The sequence below is a fragment of the Hyperolius riggenbachi genome, chromosome 8 (genome assembly GCF_040937935.1).
Source record: "Hyperolius riggenbachi isolate aHypRig1 chromosome 8, aHypRig1.pri, whole genome shotgun sequence".
Lineage (NCBI taxonomy): Eukaryota > Metazoa > Chordata > Amphibia > Anura > Hyperoliidae > Hyperolius > Hyperolius riggenbachi.
In genome coordinates, this window is record NC_090653.1 from 198,646,752 (window position 1) to 198,668,585 (window position 21,834).

A 21,834-nucleotide genomic window follows, 5' to 3' on the forward strand; every position below is an offset into this window, starting at 1 on the left:
TGGTGAGGGAAAGCGAGGGAGGCAGGTAGGTAGGGCAAGTGATGTAGACATTGTGTGAGAGAGAGAGTGATATAGAGAGTTTGAGAGAGAGATAGAGTTTGAGAGAGAGATAGAGATAGAGAGATAGAGATAGAGAGATAGAGAGATAGAGATAGAGATAGAGATAGAATTAGAGATAGAGATAGAGAGAGATAGAGAGAGAGAGAGAGAGAGAGAGAGAGAGAGAGAGAGAGAGAGAGAGAGAGAGAGAGAGAGAGAGAGAGAGAGAGAGAGAGAGAGAGAGAGAGAGAATGAATATGAGTGAGATAAAGAGATAGAGAAACATACATTCAGAGAGACCGATAGAAAAAGAGATATACATATATGGCAGGAGGGTAGAAGCGTTGATGGAGGTGGGTGGGAGAGTGTGATAGAGAGACAGAGAGAGAGAGTCATTGAGGGAGTGGAGAGAGAGATAGAAATGGATAGAGCGTTTGAGAGAGAGAGAGAGAGAGAGAGAGAGAGAGAGAGAGAGAGTTTGAGAGAGAGAGAGAGAGAGAGAGAGTTTGAGAGAGAGAGAGAGAGAGAGAGAGAGAGAGAGAGAGAGAGAGAGAGAGAGAGAGAGAGAGAGAGAGAGAGAGAGAGAGAGAGAGAGAGAGAGAGAGAGAGAGAGAGAGAGAGAGAGAGATGAACATCAATCTAAGTATTAAGAAACCTGTATGAGTAAGTAAATTTGTAGTAAGTAAAAAATTTTTTTTTATTATCAACTTTATTTTTGTAAACAATTGCATTTATCGTTGTTGTTAAAGTTTGTTATAATTTAATATTTAAAATGTGTTATTAAGTATATGTGAAAACTTATAATTGTAGCAAAATATAATTACTTAATATCATGGTCATGGCAACCCCATTGTGTGTGAGTATTCTTTAGTAAACAATTCTAGATAGCACAATGGAGCTTGGTCATTACTTCAAAACCATATGACCTAAAGCACAATTAACCTAAATTTAACATCCATTATAATAATAATGCACATTATTGTTATGTGAATAATGTTGTAGTGTTTTCAATATCAAATTTCATTGATGTAACAAAATATCAACCGACATTTACATATACTTACAGCGATAACGGACGAGTACAGTCCAAAAATTTAAAATCACTCTAAACGGGGACCAAACACAATGAGTTAACCTATGAAAGAAAAATAAAACTGCATCATTGACCTATTCTTTAGATATCTTATAAAAATTACACAGAACCAAAGCTGAACATTAATTTACCACAAAGGAAGGACGGGGATATGAAGACAGAGATACGGGCTTGCCCTCAACTGACGCAACTCAATCGAAATAAACCTATGAAAAATTAAAAGCAAGTCAGTGCCATAAATCCTCTATTTTTGTCTCACCTATACATACAAAATGCACATGATCACTCTCTTACATTACTTACTTACCTAACCAACAGGCTGTTTCACTAACGTCCCGAAGGTCCACGGACAAGCAGGCGGGTTCCCAACAATCAAGGTCCGGAATGTCACGAAAGGGCCACGGACAGGCAGGCGGTTTGGCTGCAGTCCAAGTCAATCTGTGGAGAAGCACAAACAAGGTACAGGCCTAAGTTAGTCTTTCAGCTCGGTAAAGTTGAGAGAAAAGCCCTTCACAGCTCCTCCCACCATCTCAACTACTTACCAAGCCAACAGGCAGTCGCACTTAGGTGCCGAGTGGACACTGAGGAGCAGGCGGCTGGAAAAAAGGGAAGGCCACGGACAGGCAGGCGGTTTGGATGCAGTCCAAGTCAATCTGTGGAGAAGCACAAACAAGGTACAGGCCTAAGTTAGTCTTTCAGCTCGGTAAAGTTGAGAGAAAAGCCCTTCACAGCTCCTCCCACCATCTCAACTACTTACCAAGCCAACAGGCAGTCGCACTTAGGTGCCGAGTGGACACTGAGGAGCAGGCGGCTGGAAAAAAGGGAAGGCCACGGACAGGCAGGCGGTTTGGCTGCAGTCCAAGTCAATCTGTGGAGAAGCACAAACAAGGTACAGGCCTAAGTTAGTCTTTCAGCTCGGTAAAGTTGAGAGAAAAGCCCTTCCAGCTCCTCCCACCATCTCAACTACTTACCAAGCCAACAGGCAGTCGCACTTAGGTGCCGAGTGGACACTGAGGAGCAGGCGGCTGGAAAAAAGGGAAGGCCACGGACAGGCAGGCGGTTTGGCTGCAGTCCAAGTCAATCTGTGGAGAAGCACAAACAAGGTACAGGCCTAAGTTAGTCTTTCAGCTCGGTAAAGTTGAGAGAAAAGCCCTTCCCAGCTCCTCCCACCATCTCAACTACTTACCAAGCCAACAGGCAGTCGCACTTAGGTGCCGAGTGGACACTGAGGAGCAGGCGGCTGGAAAAAAGGGAAGGCCACGGACAGGCAGGCGGTTTGGCTGCAGTCCAAGTCAATCTGTGGAGAAGCACAAACAAGGTACAGGCCTAAGTTAGTCTTTCAGCTCGGTAAAGTTGAGAGAAAAGCCCTTCCCAGCTCCTCCCACCATCTCAACTACTTACCAAGCCAACAGGCAGTCGCACTTAGGTGCCGAGTGGACACTGAGGAGCAGGCGGCTGGAAAAAAGGGAAGGCCACGGACAGGCAGGCGGTTTGGCTGCAGTCCAAGTCAATCTGTGGAGAAGCACAAACAAGGTACAGGCCTAAGTTAGTCTTTCAGCTCGGTAAAGTTGAGAGAAAAGCCCTTCCCAGCTCCTCCCACCATCTCAACTACTTACCAAGCCAACAGGCAGTCGCACTTAGGTGCCGAGTGGACACTGAGGAGCAGGCGGCTGGAAAAAAGGGAAGGCCACGGACAGGCAGGCGGTTTGGATGCAGTCCAAGTCAATCTGTGGAGACGCACAAACAAGGTACAGGCATCAATCACTTAATCTTTACGTGCACGCGCATCCACTCACCGATGCTCCGGGCCCGCCTCCATTTCACTTTTTGAATTTATGATTTTAACCACTTGAGGACCCACCCTTTACCCCCCATTAACGACCGGCGCTGTTTGTTTTGAGGTGTTCTGTGTGGGCTCTGCAGCCCCCAGCACAGATCAACGGACACACAGAGCGATCAGATTGCCACCCTTATTTCCCCCATATGGGGATGATGTGCAGGGGGGGTCTGATCGCTCCTGCCTGCAGGCATGTTGGGGGGGGGGGGGGCATCGGCGGCCTGCAGGCTATTCACGCCGTGAATTGACAGGAAGCAGACGCTCACACGAGCGGCTGCTTCCTGATTAATTATCCTGCAGCCGGCGACGCAGAACTTCGTCGCTGGTCCTGCTGCTGTCACTTTGCCGACGCGCGTTATGAGTGGTTAAAGTCATAACACCATTGCGCATGAAATTGCCATGTCGTCGGTCCCGCTGATGGCACATGTATTTTTAATCTGAAGTCCACTGTGGTCTTGGGTCTGCGCACTATGCTCCTGGTGCTATCAGGTGGAGCTAGGATACGTCAATGCTGTTGTAGTGTTTTTAAGACTTTAAAGTATTAAATACCAAAAGTCAACTGGAGGCGGGGCAGGAGCATTGTAGAGTGGCTTTGCGGTCCTGGGATGTCTGGGGTGGAACATTATAAGGCCCGGTTAACTAAAACTCATTTTCACACGACTGGCCTACAGTATCACTTTAAAAAGAGGATGTAACATTAATATTTTTTTGGCCAAATGTAAGGCACGTCCCAATCCCTAAAATGTTAAAAACCTCAGCAAAAATTTTTTTTAGATTCTGTGTACAAGTATTAACAACGTCTCTATTTCAATGGTATTCTTCTAGAAAATATAACTGTAATAATTTTGTTTTTGAGGGCCGAATGAACATTTGCAGCGGAACTTCCTTACTAAAAAAATGTTCCTGCATACTACTGCATAGAGTTGGATCACTCCACTCCAAGTAAATAACCGAATCACAAAAGAACCAATCAATAAACAACAATAACCAGGTTTTATTATTGGTATGAAATAATGTGGTTTTGCACCATACATGAAAAGATTGATTTATACTTTGTTCACCCAAAAAAAAAAAAAAACAACAAATTTCCAAGTAAATAAACAGTTATTGCAGCAGACTCGACTCAACTACCCATCTTTCGATTGAAAACTAAGGATATTCCACTGTAAAACCTATCAAACACCTGTTTTTAAAACATCTTTGAAAGTAATTGGTACTTATTGTGAAATTTTAATTTAAATTTCGGTTGCCCAGATAATATTAATATTTCTACCCGCAAACAGAAAAATACATTATCTCCTTTAAATTTAGAAACATATACTCAATACATTAGTATTGTTGAACTCACATTCATAAGCTGGAATCCTTCTTCAACTATGCTGACGGAGTTCTCACTAATAAATTGATCACTGGTGCACGGACAAGTGTGTGCTAACACACACTGAAGGATGCATTTATGTACAGTATAAAAAAATTCTCAATTCCCCATTGGTGTTCACTTGTGTCAATCAAACAGGCAGAAATGAATTATGTTAAAAAAAAAAAAAAAATAGGCATGTGATTGGTTAGCAAAATCTTTATTTGGTGACGTGTCATTTTTTCACAAATCAGATACTCTCCCGCATTTTGGTCATGGGCGCGCTAAAATCTAAATTAAATTTCCTGACGTCAGGGAAACTTCATCTGCGCTTCTGAAGTACGGGTACCGCGGGAATGAAGTCACGTGACGGGAGTTAAGTCCCGCGCACACGTGATTACGTATGGTTTGCGGCCAGTTACGCCCTTTCCTCTGGCGCTGTGGTGGAGAAGAGGTGGCGTGCCGTGACGAGACAGCGAAACACAATGCCGGGCAAACGCGGACGTCCCACTAGGATCTCCAGACAGCGGCGATGTGGGAACTGCGACGACGAGCACGGTGCAGCTCACGGAAAGCGTGTTAACAAGAAAAAAGAGGTATCTGAGCAGATTCCCGAGGACGAAAACGTCAATGCAGGTGACGCATGTCAGACATTGTCTGACACAAGTAGTGTGACGCAGCAGCCATTGATGCCAGTGGTAGATGAGCAATCCCAAACAGTTACAATTTTTTTAGTACCTATGGAGAAAGCAACTGTGGCTAGTCCTGTAGATATTGTGAATTTAGAAAATAATCAAGATTCATCATCACAAAACCAAAACTTAGAAAACCAGGGCCTAGTTGAGGAAACGCACGAAGGTTCCATGAACGAGCAGGCCTCAAATTCTAATAATGACGTCAATCTTAGTAGTGAAAATCCCATAGATATGGAGTTGATGGACAATTTTGAAGGAGTTTCTATGCGTGAACCATTACTTATTGATACCGCAAGTGAAATTGTGAACTTCAGACTTGCACTAGATGATAACATTGATTCTGACGATGAGGGCGAGGAAGCATTAGATCTCAGTACAAGACCTGCCTGTCAAAACACGGTGGAGACCCTTGAGAATGATGTGCATGTTAGTTTTGATAGGGAATTAGACATTGGACATACAGAAAAGGAATCTGACCAAGATGCAAACCAAGCGAATGTGCATGAGGAAAATTATTTTAATCAATCTAAGGATGCAGAAAATGTACAGGAGCATAACAATAATTCAAAACACAGAGATTGTGATGATGAAGAGGAGGATGACAATAAGAGTGTTCAGGATGTTGCAGAAGGACAAGAATGTGTAGAGGATCAGGATAGTGAACAAGGTTCATCTAATTATGAAGATTATGAACCTACAACCAGCGTCAATGATTTTCAAGGAAACCGAAGCTCCTCAGACGGTTGGGGAGATGATGATAGCAGTTTTCTTGGTGATGAGTACTCAGTTCATGACAGTGCTGAAGATAATAATGATTCACAAGAAGATGTTGATACTGACACACTTATTTCAGAAGTTAATGACTGTGATAATCATAACCGACAACGAATTGCAGTGCTTCCAGATCATGCAAATGACAGTGCACCAGAGAATTCTGATGTGGTTGTTGTGAATGAAAATGTACTAGACAATTCTGAATTGCATAGGAATGATTCTGACATGGGCAGGCATGGTAATATGCAAACAAACGAAGAGGCCAATGCAAATAACGTGGACGAGAGTTTTAATGAAACGATCATTAATAATTCCCAGCAATCCAAAGGTGGGATTAGTAGAATGCCAAAATTTACAATTGCAGAAAATCTGATGTTGTGTCGCTTCGTATGTGCAGATTATGAGTTTCTGTTAAAGAGGGATAAGAATGAAGATGTTCGTCGGATGAAAAATCAGAAGTGGAAGTACATAGGAGAAAAGGTAAACACAAATTTCTATCAAGTTATCATTACCAATTCATTGATTACTTTTCAATACTGAGAATTAACGCCAAAAGTACTGTATCTTTTTAATAGTGTACTACCTCTTTGTAACATACTTTTTTTTCAAATCTGTCATTCAAATGTATAATGTTGTTATCTACATGCCCCTCACATGTGTTGTAATTTGCTTGACCTCAGTTATGTGCACTGAAATCTCCTCTTACCTGTTTGTAATGAGAAATTTCCATTTCATTTAGCCCCTGAGACAAGATAGTGAATACGCAGTAAAGGTCATTTGAAAGCAGCTGATTATAATATTCTGTATAGTTGGAAGTAGGCCTGAACGATTGTATGAAAAAATTGAATTGAGCGATTTCTGTTGCAAATCACGATTTCGATTCGATTCACGATTTGCTTCAAATTAAGCTTTGTTCCCCCTCTGTGTCTTTCTGTCCCGTCTCTCTTTCTGCACTCTGTGTCTTTGTGCCCCCTTTCTCTCTCTCTCTCTCTCTCTCTCTCTCTCTCTCTCTCTCTCTGTCTCTCCCCCTATTGTGCCCCGTCTTTTTCAGTGTCCCCTGTTTTTTTTTTTGTCCCCTCTGTGTCTCTCTCTGCACCATCTTGGCCTCTCTCTGTCTTGCTACCTTTGTGTCTCTCTTTGTGCCCCTTTTGTCTCTCTGTGCCCCCTCTGGGCCTTTCTTTTGTCCCTTTTGTGTCTCTTTTTGTTCCCTTTTTGTCTCCCTGTGCACGCTCTGTCCACTAAGCTGCGGTAGTTCTATACCTACCTTCCAGCATGAGCCTAGCGATGCCAGTCTATCAACTTCGTGTCCTGCAGGCTCTAATGCATGGCCTACTTATTGTATGTCACATGACATACAGGAACCAGGAAGTATGCCGTGCACAAGAACCAGCAGACGGCAAGAGAGGATGGACAGCGTTGGACTCCTGTGGAAGATCTGACTGACACTGCGGGTCACATACACGGTGATTTTGACGTTTCAAGCAGTGTCTCCAAACTTCCCCCTTGTGGAAATGTCACGATATTGACCACTTACACGAATCCGAAATTGTGAACTTGTTGATCGCGATTTCGATTTAAATTCGATTTATCTTTCAGGCCTAGTTGGAAGACAGTTGCAAGTTGACATACATAAATACTGCATATTTGTAACAGCAATAATAGTGTAGGAATTAAGTAAATATAATTAATTATAAAACATTTGAAATTCCGAAAATATCACCTGCGTGGCTACTCACCTAGGTAGCGTGAAGCCTCAGGATCCTAATGAGGTTTGGCACGCCATCCTTAGTAACTCGGTGTTATCCCTCATCATGTGTAGTTTGTCCAAAAAAACACCAACTGAAAATCCTCAGTTTAAGATTCCTCCAACTCAGCCTCCGACTAAGACTCCTCGACGCAAACTCCTTTAATTTGCACATTACAATATTTTTTATTACAATTAAGTGACATTACATTCTTGTCTAACATTACAAATCTTATGCATTTTAACAGACAGCAGAAGTGAGAAGGAAGTGTAGAGTACTAAATTGTTTCACTGTAAAATAAAAATAGTCCTTCTTAAGATTGAGTACTTGTGAACGGTACAATCCAGAAGAAAGGACAAATATAAGGCCCTAGGCAAGTAAAATGTGGGTTCATGTAAGAATGATGTGCAGGTAGTGTGCTGTGGAATGAGGAGATTGTAAAAAAACAACACCTCTGTGTTAAATGTATTTGGATTCCCTGCAGCTCGGATAGTAATGCATATGTAGAGTATAGTACTACTGTGTAACAAAGAAAACCTGAGAAAGAAGAAAATATTTTTTTATACATACCTGGTGCTTCCTGCAGCCATCTTCAGGCCAATCAGTCCATCGTTGTCCTTCTCCATCCAACGTGATGTTCTGCTATGTAGTGATGGTACTTGAGCCAGTCGGATGTACTGTGCATACACACTCTGTCCTCAGGAGCATAGTACACCTGTGCAGCACTATTGTGCAGGTGAAAAATGTTCCTGGCTGTGTGAGCGACATGTGGACGGACAGCGATGACTGGCTGAATTTCCAGTACTCATAGCGGTAGATCCGGATGGTTGAGGACAGCGCTGGACTGATTAGCCTGAAGGGTGCTGTAGGAAGCCCAACGTATGTATAATACTTTAATTTTCATCAGTCTCCGGTATCCTTTAATGTTTAATCAAGAAGGGAAATTTTAACCACATCTCTCTGCTGTTTTCATTCAAATGACTGTTAATATTTGAATTACTTTTGTAACAGAACACCAGGAGTTGAAAATTTTAGATAACAACATTTTTTTGTGGTTGAGAATTTAGTCAACCACAACACTTTTCTGCTAGCCATGCCTTCAATTTATATTCCAGTATATGTTTAAATGTTCGGTGCACACTGATAGGGATGCTTAGGCACTATCAACTCTTTGATTCCGGCATAAGTTGACTTCACAATAACACCTCATACTCCACAGACGCTTTATTCTCTAGAGAAGACAGGCACAGGTACTATGCCTTAAAAATTAATACTGCTGTCTTCAAAATTGTACATGTAAGCATATGTAGCATTTTTGGATGCACCTGTCAAAAGATAAATTTAGAAGAACTCTATGAAAAAGGCAGAGTTCTGCATTGACATCATAATGTGCCTGTATTAACTACCAATAAGTTTATGTATGCACTTTGCGTCACAATGGCCTGTATATGTATTAAGGGTTGCACTGCTTAATTTAAACTTTTCATTTTCTTGCTACATTTTTGTTTACCAAGGTTTCCGAAATTAAAAAGGTTAGGCGTACAGGAGAGAGATGCAGAAAGCGGTTTCAACAGTGTAGACGTCTCGTTGTAAAGATGATGGAAGACCGAGACATACAGGATGCAGAGTATAACCGCTGGCAAGAATTAGTTAGAAATACAGTGCGGTCTATGCCCAAAGTTGCTCGACGGTTCGGTAAGGACAAATTGTAATAAATTTATTTTAACGTTCAATAAATGTAAATAATATGCATCCTTAGGTTCACTAGATGTCCCTTCTGCAAAGTATTAGGGGGGGTGATAGTGAACGATTGATGGGTGATTGAAGGTTAATTGATTGATGGTTAATTAGTGGGTGTTTAGAGGAAAGAACAGATGTAAACAATGCACTAGGGAGCATATAGGATGACAGTTTTTAGAGAGTAATAATGTCGTGGAAGGGTAATCATATGCGCACTAGCGCCATGTTATGTTCTGATGTGATGGTTGGAAGTGACAGCTAACGATTGATGACTGATTGATCGGTGATTGAAAGGTGATGTTCGTTGGCTTATTACAAGGGGGGACAGTGTACAGTTTACAGGGGTGGTGGATGGTGTGGTCTGGGAGAATGAACGGTGCTGGGGGGGCCCGGGTGGCAGTTAGGTCCATAAACAAATAAAAAGTTTGAAAGAAAGTGACATGGAGTGATTGATGGGTGATTAGGTGGATGTTTTGTTTTGAAGTAGGTGGTTTGGCGGTTGGCCGGGGGAAGATCGGAGTGTTGCTGTGACGATCAGGGGCCAGGGGTGGTGGAGGATCAGTGTGCTTGTTGCAGACTAGGGTGGCTGCAGCCTGCCCTGGTGGTACCTTAAACATTGTGACCACCAGGGCAGGAGGCAGCCTGTATGATACGCTTAGTATATATTGAAAAACAAATCATATGCTTGGTATGCGTCGATGGTTGAGTTAGCAGCTCGCCAGCGCTTGGAAAAGGCCAGCAAGCTGTAGCTGCTTGTGGACGGAACCAGTTGCAGTGGGCAACGCACGTCGTCAGTGACGCGATGGCTCCCCGGGCACGCCTTCGTTAACCGCCACGTTTGCGCCTTTGGCGGTCCGTAAGGCTGCCACTTTGACGCCCCGAATGTGTCTTACGCGGTCCTTAATTTTTTCATGTATGACCGTGTTATCCATTTGGTGTCTTTAAGTGTACATTACTGTTGTAATGTATAAAAAAATCCTGCTTATTCATTCAAGGGTTAGTAGTAATGTTTTTAAAGGTAGATGATCACAAGCAGTGCAAGTGAAGTAGCATTGCTTACATGTATATATATATATATATATATATATATATATATGCCAGACTCTTTATCACTTCTTAAATAAGTTTTACTTTCCTCACTCCGCTTTACAACCATTGTTCAAAATAGGCATCAAGGTCACCTTCACAACAGCTCACCTTCAAAATTCATCCGGCATATGTTATACTCTTTTTTTATAAGCCCATAAGCTAAAAAAGCAAATTTTATGGACCTTGTGAAAAGGGGCGTAATCTAACAGTATTTTACCATTGTTGTATTAGCCCTGTTATTATATTGCTTTTATAAAGACCAATGGAGGTTGTGAGGTATGAAAAGTTAAAACATTTTTGAAAACAGCGATCTAATTGATGAGATGGGTATGTATATTAAGAGAACAGTGTTTGCAGGACTATTTCAGCATTGTGGTTTTGTTTTTCAACTACTAACAGTCACTACGATGCATCTTAATATATTAATGGTTTTTGAAACTTTAATTACTTTGAAGTACACTTTTTTGTAGTTTTAATTGTTGTATGTGAAGGTTGTATGCATATCAAACCACATGAACTCAATGTTCTCCTTCTCAACCAGTTACAAGACCTTACAGAAAAAGGAAAACCTCCAATCCACCAGACTACGCAAGCTACGCTTCGTCAAACACTGCAAATCAGCATGACCAACCTGAAGAACCTTCAGAAAGAGACCAAGAAACAATGAACTTACCTGTAAAGAAGGTAAATAATCACACTATCATTCCACAGAAAGCTAATTCTTGCAATGCAACAGCAGATAAAAGCAGTGTTGGAAACAAAATGGCAGAAAATGGCAGAAGATCAGAAAAGCGTGGACACGGTAAAAACCAGGAACATTGTGAGTTACTTAACGTGACAAAAGTCTCTGATACGCAACATACAAGGCAAACAGACGGAACTGCAGTACAAAATACAGTTAAATTATCGAAAAAAAAATCTACTACCACAAATGTTAACAACATCAGTGATAGTTTGGTTACTAATGATAATGATTGTGCACACAATGTAAACAATAGGCAGCAATCAAGTCAACGAAGTGTAGGTAAAGAAAAATCCACTGATAACGTGCTTACGAATGTCAGTCGTCCAAGTTGCAGACCATCGGTAGATTTTGAAGTTCATGATGCAGTACATGCTGGAAGTGATAGTGGTTGTGGTAATTTACACTCTGATTCACAAAATAGTAGTATTAGTGAAGACATAGTTATTGGCAGAGCAGGAAAACAAAAGTCACAGGTACCATCAGGTAGAAAAAGTAAAGCCAAATCTAATTGTCAAGCCGTTCAACCATATTACAAACATGCACAACTAAGTACTACACCTTGCAGTGGTAGTATGCAAATAGTGCCTGCTCACAACAGGGAGTTTGATATGACATGCAAATTACTAGAGGTACAACAAACAACTCTACAGTTACTGGCTACCATAGCTGAGGGACAGAAACAAATGTTGGATAACCAAAAGGGAATGCTGAAGGAAATGAAACAAAAAAACAAGCGTAGAAAACACAAAAACAATTACAGACAGGCAGAGAGTTCCGATTTCGAGGATTAGAGCTACGGAATAGTACTTCAACAGTAATACCATTTTTTTTCCCATTGCCCAAAAAATTAACATATGCCCATAACAAAATAAGAAGTTCTTTTTCAGAAACCCCCCCAAAAAACCCTGCTCTTTTGCGATCTGTAAACACAATGTAAATCAAGGATTTCATTATTTTACTATGGAAAATATGAGGATTCACACATTTTTTTTTTTTTAAGGTTACCTGTGCTTGTAATGGTCACTCGCGGGCATCCAATGACCGTCCAGGTAATGAACCATGCTCTTGGCTTGGCCTACAGTTTGCTAAAAAGGCATGTGAGACCTTGTAGTTTAATAAAATCTATACAAGCATTGGCGTGCCATTCCTCACGCTCGTGTTAGCTGTAGCGTACTACGCAGGCACACAGTGTTCTGTGTGTCCGTAGTACGCTACTACTGACATCAGCATGATTCAGGAGATGGAAGAAGGGACCATGGATTTTATACTTTAAAGTCTTAATCTTCATAAATTAAATGGAACTAGAGAGGAAAGCGGTAAAGTTATTTGTACATACCTTGGTCTTCCAGCAGCTACATAAAGACTAATATCTCCCACGACGGGATCCTCAATGTACTCCGTTTTGTATTGTGGGTCACGTCCTTCCCTGGTGATTGTCCAGTCGGAAGTCTGCTCCATGCTTACCTCTCCAGCGGCTGCTGTACATGCGCACAGAGCGCACTTCACTGGCTTAATGTGTACCCTCCCCTTTAAGGATGTGACACACACCAGGCAAAAGGAGGAAGCGTAGGACCGCGTTGTGGGAGCGATTACTGTTTGTGGAGCTGCGTTAAGACCCATGTATGTATAAAATAATTTCACTTTCCTCTTTGTTTCCCTTGAAGCCGACGCTTAGCCCGAGCATCGGTGATTAGCTGCGGGAACCAAGTGTCTTTGTGTATGAACCATTACAAGCATCGGGAAGCTTCTAATCTTTTTCACTCCACCCCATCACTGTGTATCCATAAGTGTAAGGTTTAACATGATTACATGTCACGTTACTGTTTACTTGAAAAACATTTTTGGGGTACAATGTTCAAAATAGATAGCTAAATAAGGTAACATATTCAAACTATGCACATTGATTGAAAATTTTTTTTACTCCTAAGATGATATTTCTTACAGTTGTTTGAAGTTATTTCAAAGTGAGTAATCATTTTGGATTACTCAATCTCAGCATAGTGTGAATAACAGTTATTTATGTTGTTGTAATGCAAGTTGATCTTCACAACTGTTCAAAGATTTAATTTGTAAAAGTAAAAGTTAACGTATCCATTCTTTGGATACTTATAACGGCTCTGTCATTTTCACTGACTTCAGTCATTGCCTACAATACAACAATACTCAGGCCCGGCCCTAGACCATTTGCCGCCTGAGGCAAACTTTAAAGAAATCGCCGCTGCGCCCCACGTGGGTGTGGGGGGGCCGCCCGAGCTGGAGGGGATAGCGGGCAGGAAGGGGGTATTGGGGCTAGCGGCGGGGAGGGGGGTCGGACCCCCCCCTCCCTCGCCTGGGTCCCCCGTCCTCCGCTCCCCTCCAGCTTGTTATGCGCGCTGGCTGGCTGGCTGCAGCTGTAAGAGGCAACGGGCGGGGATCACTCATCTCTTCCTCGTTCAGCCTGCGCTCCACTGACGTCACTTCCTGCTATGCCGCAGGAAGTGACGTCAGTGGAGCGCACGTTGGAACGAGGAAGAGGTGAGTGATCCCCGCCCGTTGCCTCTTACAGCCGCAGCCAGCCAGCCAGCCAGCGCGCATAACAAGCTGGAGGGGAGCGGAGGATGGGGGACCCAGGCGAGGGATGGGGGGGGTCCGACCCCCCTCCCCGCCGCTAGCCCCAATACCCCCTTCCTGCCCGCTCTTACCTCCAGCTCGGGCGGCACTCCACACCCACGGACGGGCGGGTGCCGCCCCCTCAGAAGCGCCGCCTGAGGCAAACGTTTCACCCCGCCTCATGGGCGGGCCGGCCCTGCCAATACTTACATGGCCTACTCAAATAAGTCATATACATCCAATAAGTTAAGGAGGAACTTTAAGAGCAGGGTTTAAAGAATGTTATCTGCATAAAGAGGCTGGATCTGCCTATACAGCCCAACCTATGTTACTACTCAAAACCCCACTCCAGTCCCCTTGCACTATGCAATCCCTCATAAATCACAGCCGTGGTGTGAGGCTGTGTTTACATCAGTAGTGTCAGTCTCAGCTGCTCCACCGCCCTTCCCTCCGGTCTCGTTCCCTGCCCCCGTCCATTCCCTCCAATCATCAAGGAGGGAAGGGATGCAGGGCGGGACTGGAGTTATGCAGGAGTGGGGGGAAAGCAGCATGCTGACACTATTCATAGAAACACAGCCACCTCTGACAAGCTGTTTGTCATCAGCGTGGCTGTGATTTATGAGGGATTGCAGAGTAAAGGGGGACCTTAGGGGGGTTTGGGATAGCAATAGAGGCTGGGCTGTATAGGCAGATCCAGCCTATGTATGCAGATAATATATTTCAAACCCACCTCCGGTTATCTTTAAGAGCAAGGCCTGAGAAAAGATCACAATTGAGGAAAATGCACCGGCCGAGCTGCGGTGCCATACAATTTCTTTTATCTTATGTTACTGTCACTTACAGTCAATTGTCGCTATCAGACAAAACAAAGTTTTTATACACTATTGACCAAAATTTTGGACAGAAAAGGAGTCTGTCCAGAATAGGAAACACACCCAGCATCTAGTTGAAATAGTATGTGGTAAATAGCTTAAGCTTAACACATAGTCAAGTAACCAAAAATGGACTTTGTCCAAAAAATTCATTTATGAATGAAAGTGACATCAGCATAGGCGAAAAGTAATGTACACCAAATTTTACATTGTTGTTGTTTATCTGTTTGTTTGCACATAGTGTTCTTTTAGTTATTGTTAAAGATAATGATGCTGTAAAGGAATTATTAATCAAAAACCATAATGTTACATTCACAAAGCGCTGCCTGCACAAACTTGTTGCCAAAATCTCTCATAAAAGAACAAGAAGTGTCCGCCGCAGTACAATGGGGGACATGTAGTGACTTCAAGAGCACCCTTCAGATGCTCGGTGCTCTTAAAGAGAGTATGAAGCGAGATTACATCTCGCTTCAGACCTCATATACAGCAGGGGCATGCGTGCCCCTGCTACAACGCCGCTATCCCGCCTCTTAATGTTGGTCCCTTACCCCCCAAAATTCCATCCGTTATGCGGGTGAGCGCTTCCTGGTATGGGCAGGGCTAACCGCTGCAGACCTGCCCCATGCGCGTCAGTCAGAGGCGTACCTCTGCCTCTACCACGCCCCTCTCAGTCTTCATTGACTGAAAGAGCCTGGGGAGAGGCGGCGATGCACGTCTGATATATGCGCATGGAGCCAGGGTTGCAGCCGTTAGCCCCTGCCTCCAGGAAAGAACAAAATCTACGACCAAGTTGTTCGTAGATTTGGCATGGGATGGGTTGGGGGGTCGGGTACCCCCGTTTAGCCGCGGGATAGCGGGGTTTTAGCTGGGGCACACGTGCCCCTGCTATATATAAGAGCTGAAGCGAGATTTTGTCTCACTTCAGTGTCTCTTTGCAAGCCCCAGCTGAGTTTCACTCTTTTCTTTTCGGCCTTCAAGGATACCTCAACAGAAATGTAACATAATGAAATAAACATCTGTATGCACAGTGCCTAGCACACATACAACTGCGTCTACCATAGAACTACACTGTGTTCCTCTTATTTCTTTCCCTCCCTGCCTGCCTGAAACAGTACAATATCAGGTATGTAAGTGGCTGACTCAGTCCGGACTCAGACAGGAAGTGACTACAGTGTGACCCTCACTGATAAGAAATTCGCCTATTTTCTCATCGGTCTTGCTCTCTGGAGCCATTGTATTCTATTAAAGTGTTTTATAGTTGAAATTAATTATGAATGAGGATCACACTGTACTCACGTCCTGTCTGAGTCAAGACCGAGTCAGCAACCTACATACCTGATATTGAACTCTTTCAAGCAGGGAGGGAAAGAAATAACAGGAGAACAGCAAAGTTATATGTGTGCTAGGCACTGTACATACACATCTTTTTCTCATAATGTCAAATGTATGTTGTGGTATTCTTCAAGGTTCACTTTAATTAGTAATGCAGCTCTACAACTTGCATGCAGAACAACATGCTTGCGGACAGCAAACTAAGATATACATGTATATCTTCGGCAACAAGGGAATGGAGAAAGCTAAATTTTTGTAATTTTTTGTAAGTTTTGATCACTCCTTGCAAATGCGATTGTTGGAAGTATGTAATAAGTAAAAACATGTTTTATTACATCTGTTTCAATGTTTATGTATGATGTATATTTAAAGAGAAAAAATTTTTATATTACAGTTCTATTAAAGTTTTATTTGAAATGCAAAATGTGTGGACAATTTCTTATAGGAGTTAGAGAAAACATAAGTAATCGTTGAGAAATAACTATTGTTAAAAAAATTCATCTTCAAATTTAGACGTGTTCACCTTTAACACTAGATGTTAAAAGGTAACTGTGTGTACTCCTTTAACACTATATGTTAAAGGGTAACTGTAGTAAAAACTACTATATGGAGGCTGCCATATTTTTTTCATTATAATAAATATCTGTTGCCTGCCAGCCCTACTGCTCTATATCTCTGCAATATTTTATGAAGAACACCGGAAAAAAGCATACAGCTCGTCTTGTCAGATCTGACAGTAATGTCAAAAACACCTGATCTGCTGAATGCTTGTTCAGGGGCTATGGCTCTTAGTATTACAGACAGAGAATCATAAGGCCAGCCAAGAAAATTTTATTGATGAAAAGGAAGTTATTATGGCAGGCCAAGTATACCTCTTACTTCGGTTTCCCTTTAAGATTATAGATACCCATTGGCCTACATAAAAAATATCTTGAACTAGTACCAGCCCAAGCATCACTTTTGTACACTGAAATAATTTTGTAGCGGCTCGGACTCTACAGTAACTAATATTTTAAAATTTTACTTAAATAACAGGTACACGTGTTTCCTTCTTCTCTATAACCTGTTCATTAGCATAATGTGGTACTGCAGTATGCTAATGCAGTTGAGTACGCAAATAAGTGCACACATGGCCGTGGTTGCATAAGCACAGGTAGGCCACAAAACACCATGACAATGCTTGCAAACTACTTCCCCAAAAAAATAGAGCATGGAGAAGGATAGCCAGGTACTGTTCAACAAACTTATGGCAAGGGCTGGTGGTACAAGACCAACACAAATACCTAAAAATTTAATAAGTATACTATGTACATGCATTTATATTTAAGTGCGCTTGTACACCAAGTACCTTGTGTAATCTAAGAATTCCACACTAATTGTAACAGCATTCAAGAGCCCACTGATGCTCCATTATAGAAAATGAATACCTTACTCTGATGAAAAGGGTCATCAGCTAATGTAGTCAGTGGCATGTTTTGCAATCTTTATTACTGTTTTCCTTACAGAACACAGACCACTGTTAATATCAACTCATAAGTAATAAATAAGCAAGTAGCATTATGAAGACAGAAAAGTAGGCCACACCATTAGCACCTCATGACATTCACAAGTGTTATACACGATGAGCAAATTCTTCGTCCGTTGGCTGAAAAAGAAGACATGAAGGTAACATACTATGCGTACGTTAAAGGGACACTGCAGGGGGTCAGGGGAAAATGTGTTGAACTTACCCGGGTGTTGCCATGGTGCCCCCTCAGACGTCCTGTGCCCGCGGAGCCACTCACGGATGCTCGGGCCACACCTCGTGTGCACTTATGGAATTTCAGACTTTAAAGTGGTAAAACCAATGCGATAGCATTGCCGTGTCCTCCCTCCTGCTAATGTCAACAGGAGCGTACGGCACAAGTCCAGCTTGGTCTGTGTATGCGCAGTACGCTCCTGGTGACATCAGCGGGAGTGAGGACCCGGATACACAGGCGAAGTGCTTCACAGACTTGAAAGTCTGAAATTAAGGGAGTGAACTGGAGGCGTGGCCTGAGTCCTCTGCGTGGTACCAAGAGAAGCACAGGGTAAATTCAAATCATTTTCACATTACCCCCCCTACCCCCTTTTAAGCGCAAGTCAACTGCAATGAGGCGTCAAGAAGAAGAACCCGAAGAAGGAATCCACTTGTGAAAAGGCACAGCAGCAGTCATTGGAGAATATATAAACCGTGCAAGGTATGAAATAGTACAATTAAAGCTGGCCACTAATGATCCAATCTTTTTCATACAATCTTGCTATTTCAATGTAATATAAAGGTAACTGCATGAAGTATCTATTCAGTTAATTCAGTGAATTTCACCTTTCACTACATAGATTTGGTAAGATTGGATTAAAAAGAATGAATAATTATTAGCCACCCTAAGGAGTACATTTCAAATGTTGGAATTCGGTATTAATGATTTAAATTCTTAAATAAGGACAATTCTTAAATTCTTAAATAGCGCGTACTGACAATATACTCAGAAGTGATTACGTTAAGATAAGTATCCTTAATTTAAAAGTTTACAGCAGTACAAAAAAAAATTATATTTTTTATCAGTCCATTTACAATGCATATTAATACACTTGTTCGATCTGTAATATTAAATTGAGTTTAAAAGTGATAAACATTGTAAGATATCTATTTTGTAAATCTTTATCTTAGATTTACATCAAAAGTTAAATATCAAACTACGTTTATTTGAGTTATCCGGAATTCTTATAAAGTGATTTATTCATAACATCATCTAAAAGCTTATTTTAGTTTGTATCTGTTAAACGTTAATGTATGTTTCCTCAAAAAGCATTAAACAGCGTTTATTTGACTTTTGACTAATCGTGAAAATATGATTTATTAATAAGATCATGTAAACGTTAATGTAAGTATTAAACGGTGCATAAGAACAGTAAATAGTAATTTAATTTTCTAACTTTTATACTTTTAAAGTTATGATTAAATCTAAGTAAATAAGATTTTAACATTTAATTTTTTCAGCAATAAATTTTATTATAAAGTTTTATCCACGCGCCCTTTTTTCCCGTCGCCTTTTTTAACATACTTTAATTTTAAAATAGCTTTTTAACAGTACAACAATCGATAAATAGCGTTTCCACCAAATGAGAACCGATAAACATAAATTAGTGATTTAATTTGAATAAACGTTATAATTAATCGTCAAAATAGGTTTTAATTTTTGTTAAACGTTATTTCCTGATAAGGTTTACACCAGGCGCCCTTTTTTCCCAACGCCCTTATTTAACGTACGCCACGTGATCAGACGGAGGGTTATGTACCAAGGATTCTGCTATCACATGATCTTTACCAAGGAGTCATGTGATCAGTTGAAAACACTTCAAAAAAAATGCAGGGTGAACAATGTTTTTCATGTAGTGTATTATTAAAATTGTGTTATAGCAGCAAAAAGGGGTCCCTGTTATATGTGTGCCTGGAGAGGAAGTACACGCAGCCCAGCAAACACTACGTAGAAAACTGGAACGCTCCTCCGAGTGGAAAGACATCATTAGGAATCGGTACGCCCCTGTGGGAAGGATGTGCTGGTCTAGCAGTGTTATCAGTACTGCCCCTTTTCCCTGAGTCAGCTTGTCTTCTTCAGATAAATAGGCGACATTGCAGGAGGAAGAGAGCGAGTGCTCTGGTGATCTGAGATAAGAGAGGCTGGCAGGCGGACCTGACAACATGACGGTGAATTTAGAACGCTGCGTAATGAATCAGTCCCCTAGTATGAGGTCTCAACTGTCAGATCTGTACCTGGAGACCCTGCTGCAAAACAGGACCAGCACCCAGGTGAGTGAGAGGCTGCCCAGCTGGTAAAGAGCTCGGATTCTGCTCTGTTCATCAGATCTAACGGACTGGTTGAGGGTTTTTTTTTTGGGGGGGGGGGGGGGGGGGGTTGGGTAATTTGAACCGCAAGACTGGGGGAAATAAAGAGTGCAATTAGAGGGCAGGCAAGCTGGTGAATGTACACAGCATGATGCAGAACAGAGGTTTGCCTTCTGCAGGAGCCATAGAAAAAAACTCTGCTCTTTTCACCATTGTACAGACTGCATGTGCACAGCTAGATAACACAGGTTGAAAAGTTGTTGACAGTCCCTAGACTCCAGGAGGGCTGCTTGTACATTGTGAGAGACCTATTATCAGCAAGTAAGCCTCTGTGTGATGTGGGACTGCAATACAGATAAGCTCCTTTGCTCCATCTCAGTCTCTCTCCCTCGTTCACCTTTTGTTTTCCCCCTAGTGCTGGGTGTCTGTGTCTTCTTGTCACTAGTGTTGTCCGGATCATGAACGATTTGGATCTTTGATCTGAATCTCTTTTGTGAGTCGAATCATCCGAATCATCAAAATGAGTGATTCGGATCGCAAAAGGGGCAGGACCAGGAGCGACACTCCCCCTCTCAGCGGGGTCCTGGAAGCAGAGCAGAGATGGATCGCTCTGTTGGAGGGGAGGCAGCCTTGCAGGGACAGGTAGATGAGAGAGAGAGAGAGAGAGAGAGGGGACATCGGTGCCACTGCCAGATATGTGTAGAGCACATATACTGACTATAATGTGCTGCTCATTCTAGGCTGTTCCGTAGTTGTGCAGTGAACACATTGGAAGCTTTTGGCTCAGCACAGCTCAGTAACTTTGCAGGCACAGTGATTGCAGGGCAATATGATCCTCCTAAACAGCTGCACTTATCTTCTGGGAATGCTTTCTTTCACTGTGCTACTTTACATTTAAAGTACACAGATGGACATATAGGTGAAATACATGTAAAGCATATGATTGCAGCATGTGGGTATTGTGTGCAAACATTTCTGCTCTCTGCTCGTCCCTCCTCCCTTCTCTGTCCACTCCCTGCCCTCTGTCCATCTTCTCCCCTTCTCTGTGTGTCCACCCCCCTCCCCTTCTCCTGTCCTGCTAGTCATTTCACCCCCGAATGCTTCCCTTGTAAAATGATCCGAAATTCGGATCAAAGATCCGGATCTTTTCAATGATTCGAATCATCCGGATCATTGAAAAGATCCGAACTTCCCATCTCTACTTGTCACAGGAAAACTAAATAAAAGTGCAATCCTGGTGAGCCAAATATCTTCCCTCTTTCGGCTTTTCTCCCTTCTCTCCACATTGCCTCTCTCCTTTTTACCACTCTGTTACACTCTAAAGCAGCCCATACACTCAGCCGATTTTCTGGCCGATCGATCGATTGATCGATTGCAAATCGGTTGGCCAATCGACCGATCGATGGCCGATTTCGATCGATTTCCATCGAACTTGCAGGGTGGAAAATTTAGGTCGCTCTGAAGAGATTGCTTATCAGTTTGCATTGGCCTTAATGGAAATCTGATGGCAAAAAAATGCCATCAGATCGAATTTCAATAGATTTCAAACTGAAATCTGTTGGAATTCTATCCTGGTAAAAAATGTTCTAAAAACGCATCAGATAGACCATCAGATGCATTTCTTATCTATCTGCTGCCAATCTGACGAGTGTATGGTCACCTTAATTTGCCTTCCCCATCTTACCCTCAAAATGTAATCACCCATTAATCATCACCAATTTTCTTTGTTAGTAACTGTAACCTTAGGCCTGGTTTACATCTGCGTTTAAAAAGCTGAACGGATGCAAATGGATCCAATATTAACCTATGGAACCGTTCACATGTATCCGTTGTGTACGTTCCGCTGAACGGCATACAACTTTGCTGCAGTACCAAATTTTCTTCGAACCTCTGAGCCCAGTGGACCGGAAGCTGAAGCCCTGCATTGGGAGCAATGAGGGAACGGAACGTTCCTTCACACTGGTGAAGAAACGGACCGTTCTAGGGCCAAAATCCACTGGGTGTAGGGGTCTAAGGGATGTGGGGATGCTCCACTGGGGGTGGGGACTGGGGACGCTAGACT

At 42.3% G+C, this 21,834-nt stretch overlaps 3 protein-coding genes across 3 annotated transcripts in view; all 3 read left to right on the top strand.

Annotated features, from left to right (window-relative positions):
* Positions 1-4,811: 4,811 nt before the first annotated feature.
* Positions 4,812-6,335, top strand: LOC137527430 (uncharacterized). Its single transcript, XM_068247946.1, has one exon. It carries the CDS (start codon positions 4,812-4,814, stop codon positions 6,333-6,335), a length of 1,524 nt encoding a protein of 507 aa, XP_068104047.1.
* Positions 6,336-8,992: 2,657 nt separating this feature from the next.
* LOC137528419 (uncharacterized protein DDB_G0288805-like) lies at positions 8,993-13,004 on the top strand. Its single transcript, XM_068249710.1, has 2 exons — positions 8,993-9,235; positions 10,911-13,004. The coding sequence occupies exons 1-2, from the start codon at positions 9,136-9,138 to the stop codon at positions 11,903-11,905; spliced, it is 1,095 nt and encodes a 364-aa protein (XP_068105811.1). The 5' UTR covers positions 8,993-9,135; the 3' UTR covers positions 11,906-13,004.
* Positions 13,005-19,519: 6,515 nt separating this feature from the next.
* Positions 19,520-21,834, top strand: part of MPP1 (MAGUK p55 scaffold protein 1) — a 96,916-nt gene continuing 94,601 nt past the window's right edge. Inside the window, exon 1 of the mRNA XM_068248096.1 lies at positions 19,520-19,736. Within this exon, the coding sequence (XP_068104197.1) occupies positions 19,629-19,736 (108 nt within the window). The 5' untranslated portion in view covers positions 19,520-19,628. The remainder of the gene's footprint in view (positions 19,737-21,834) is intronic.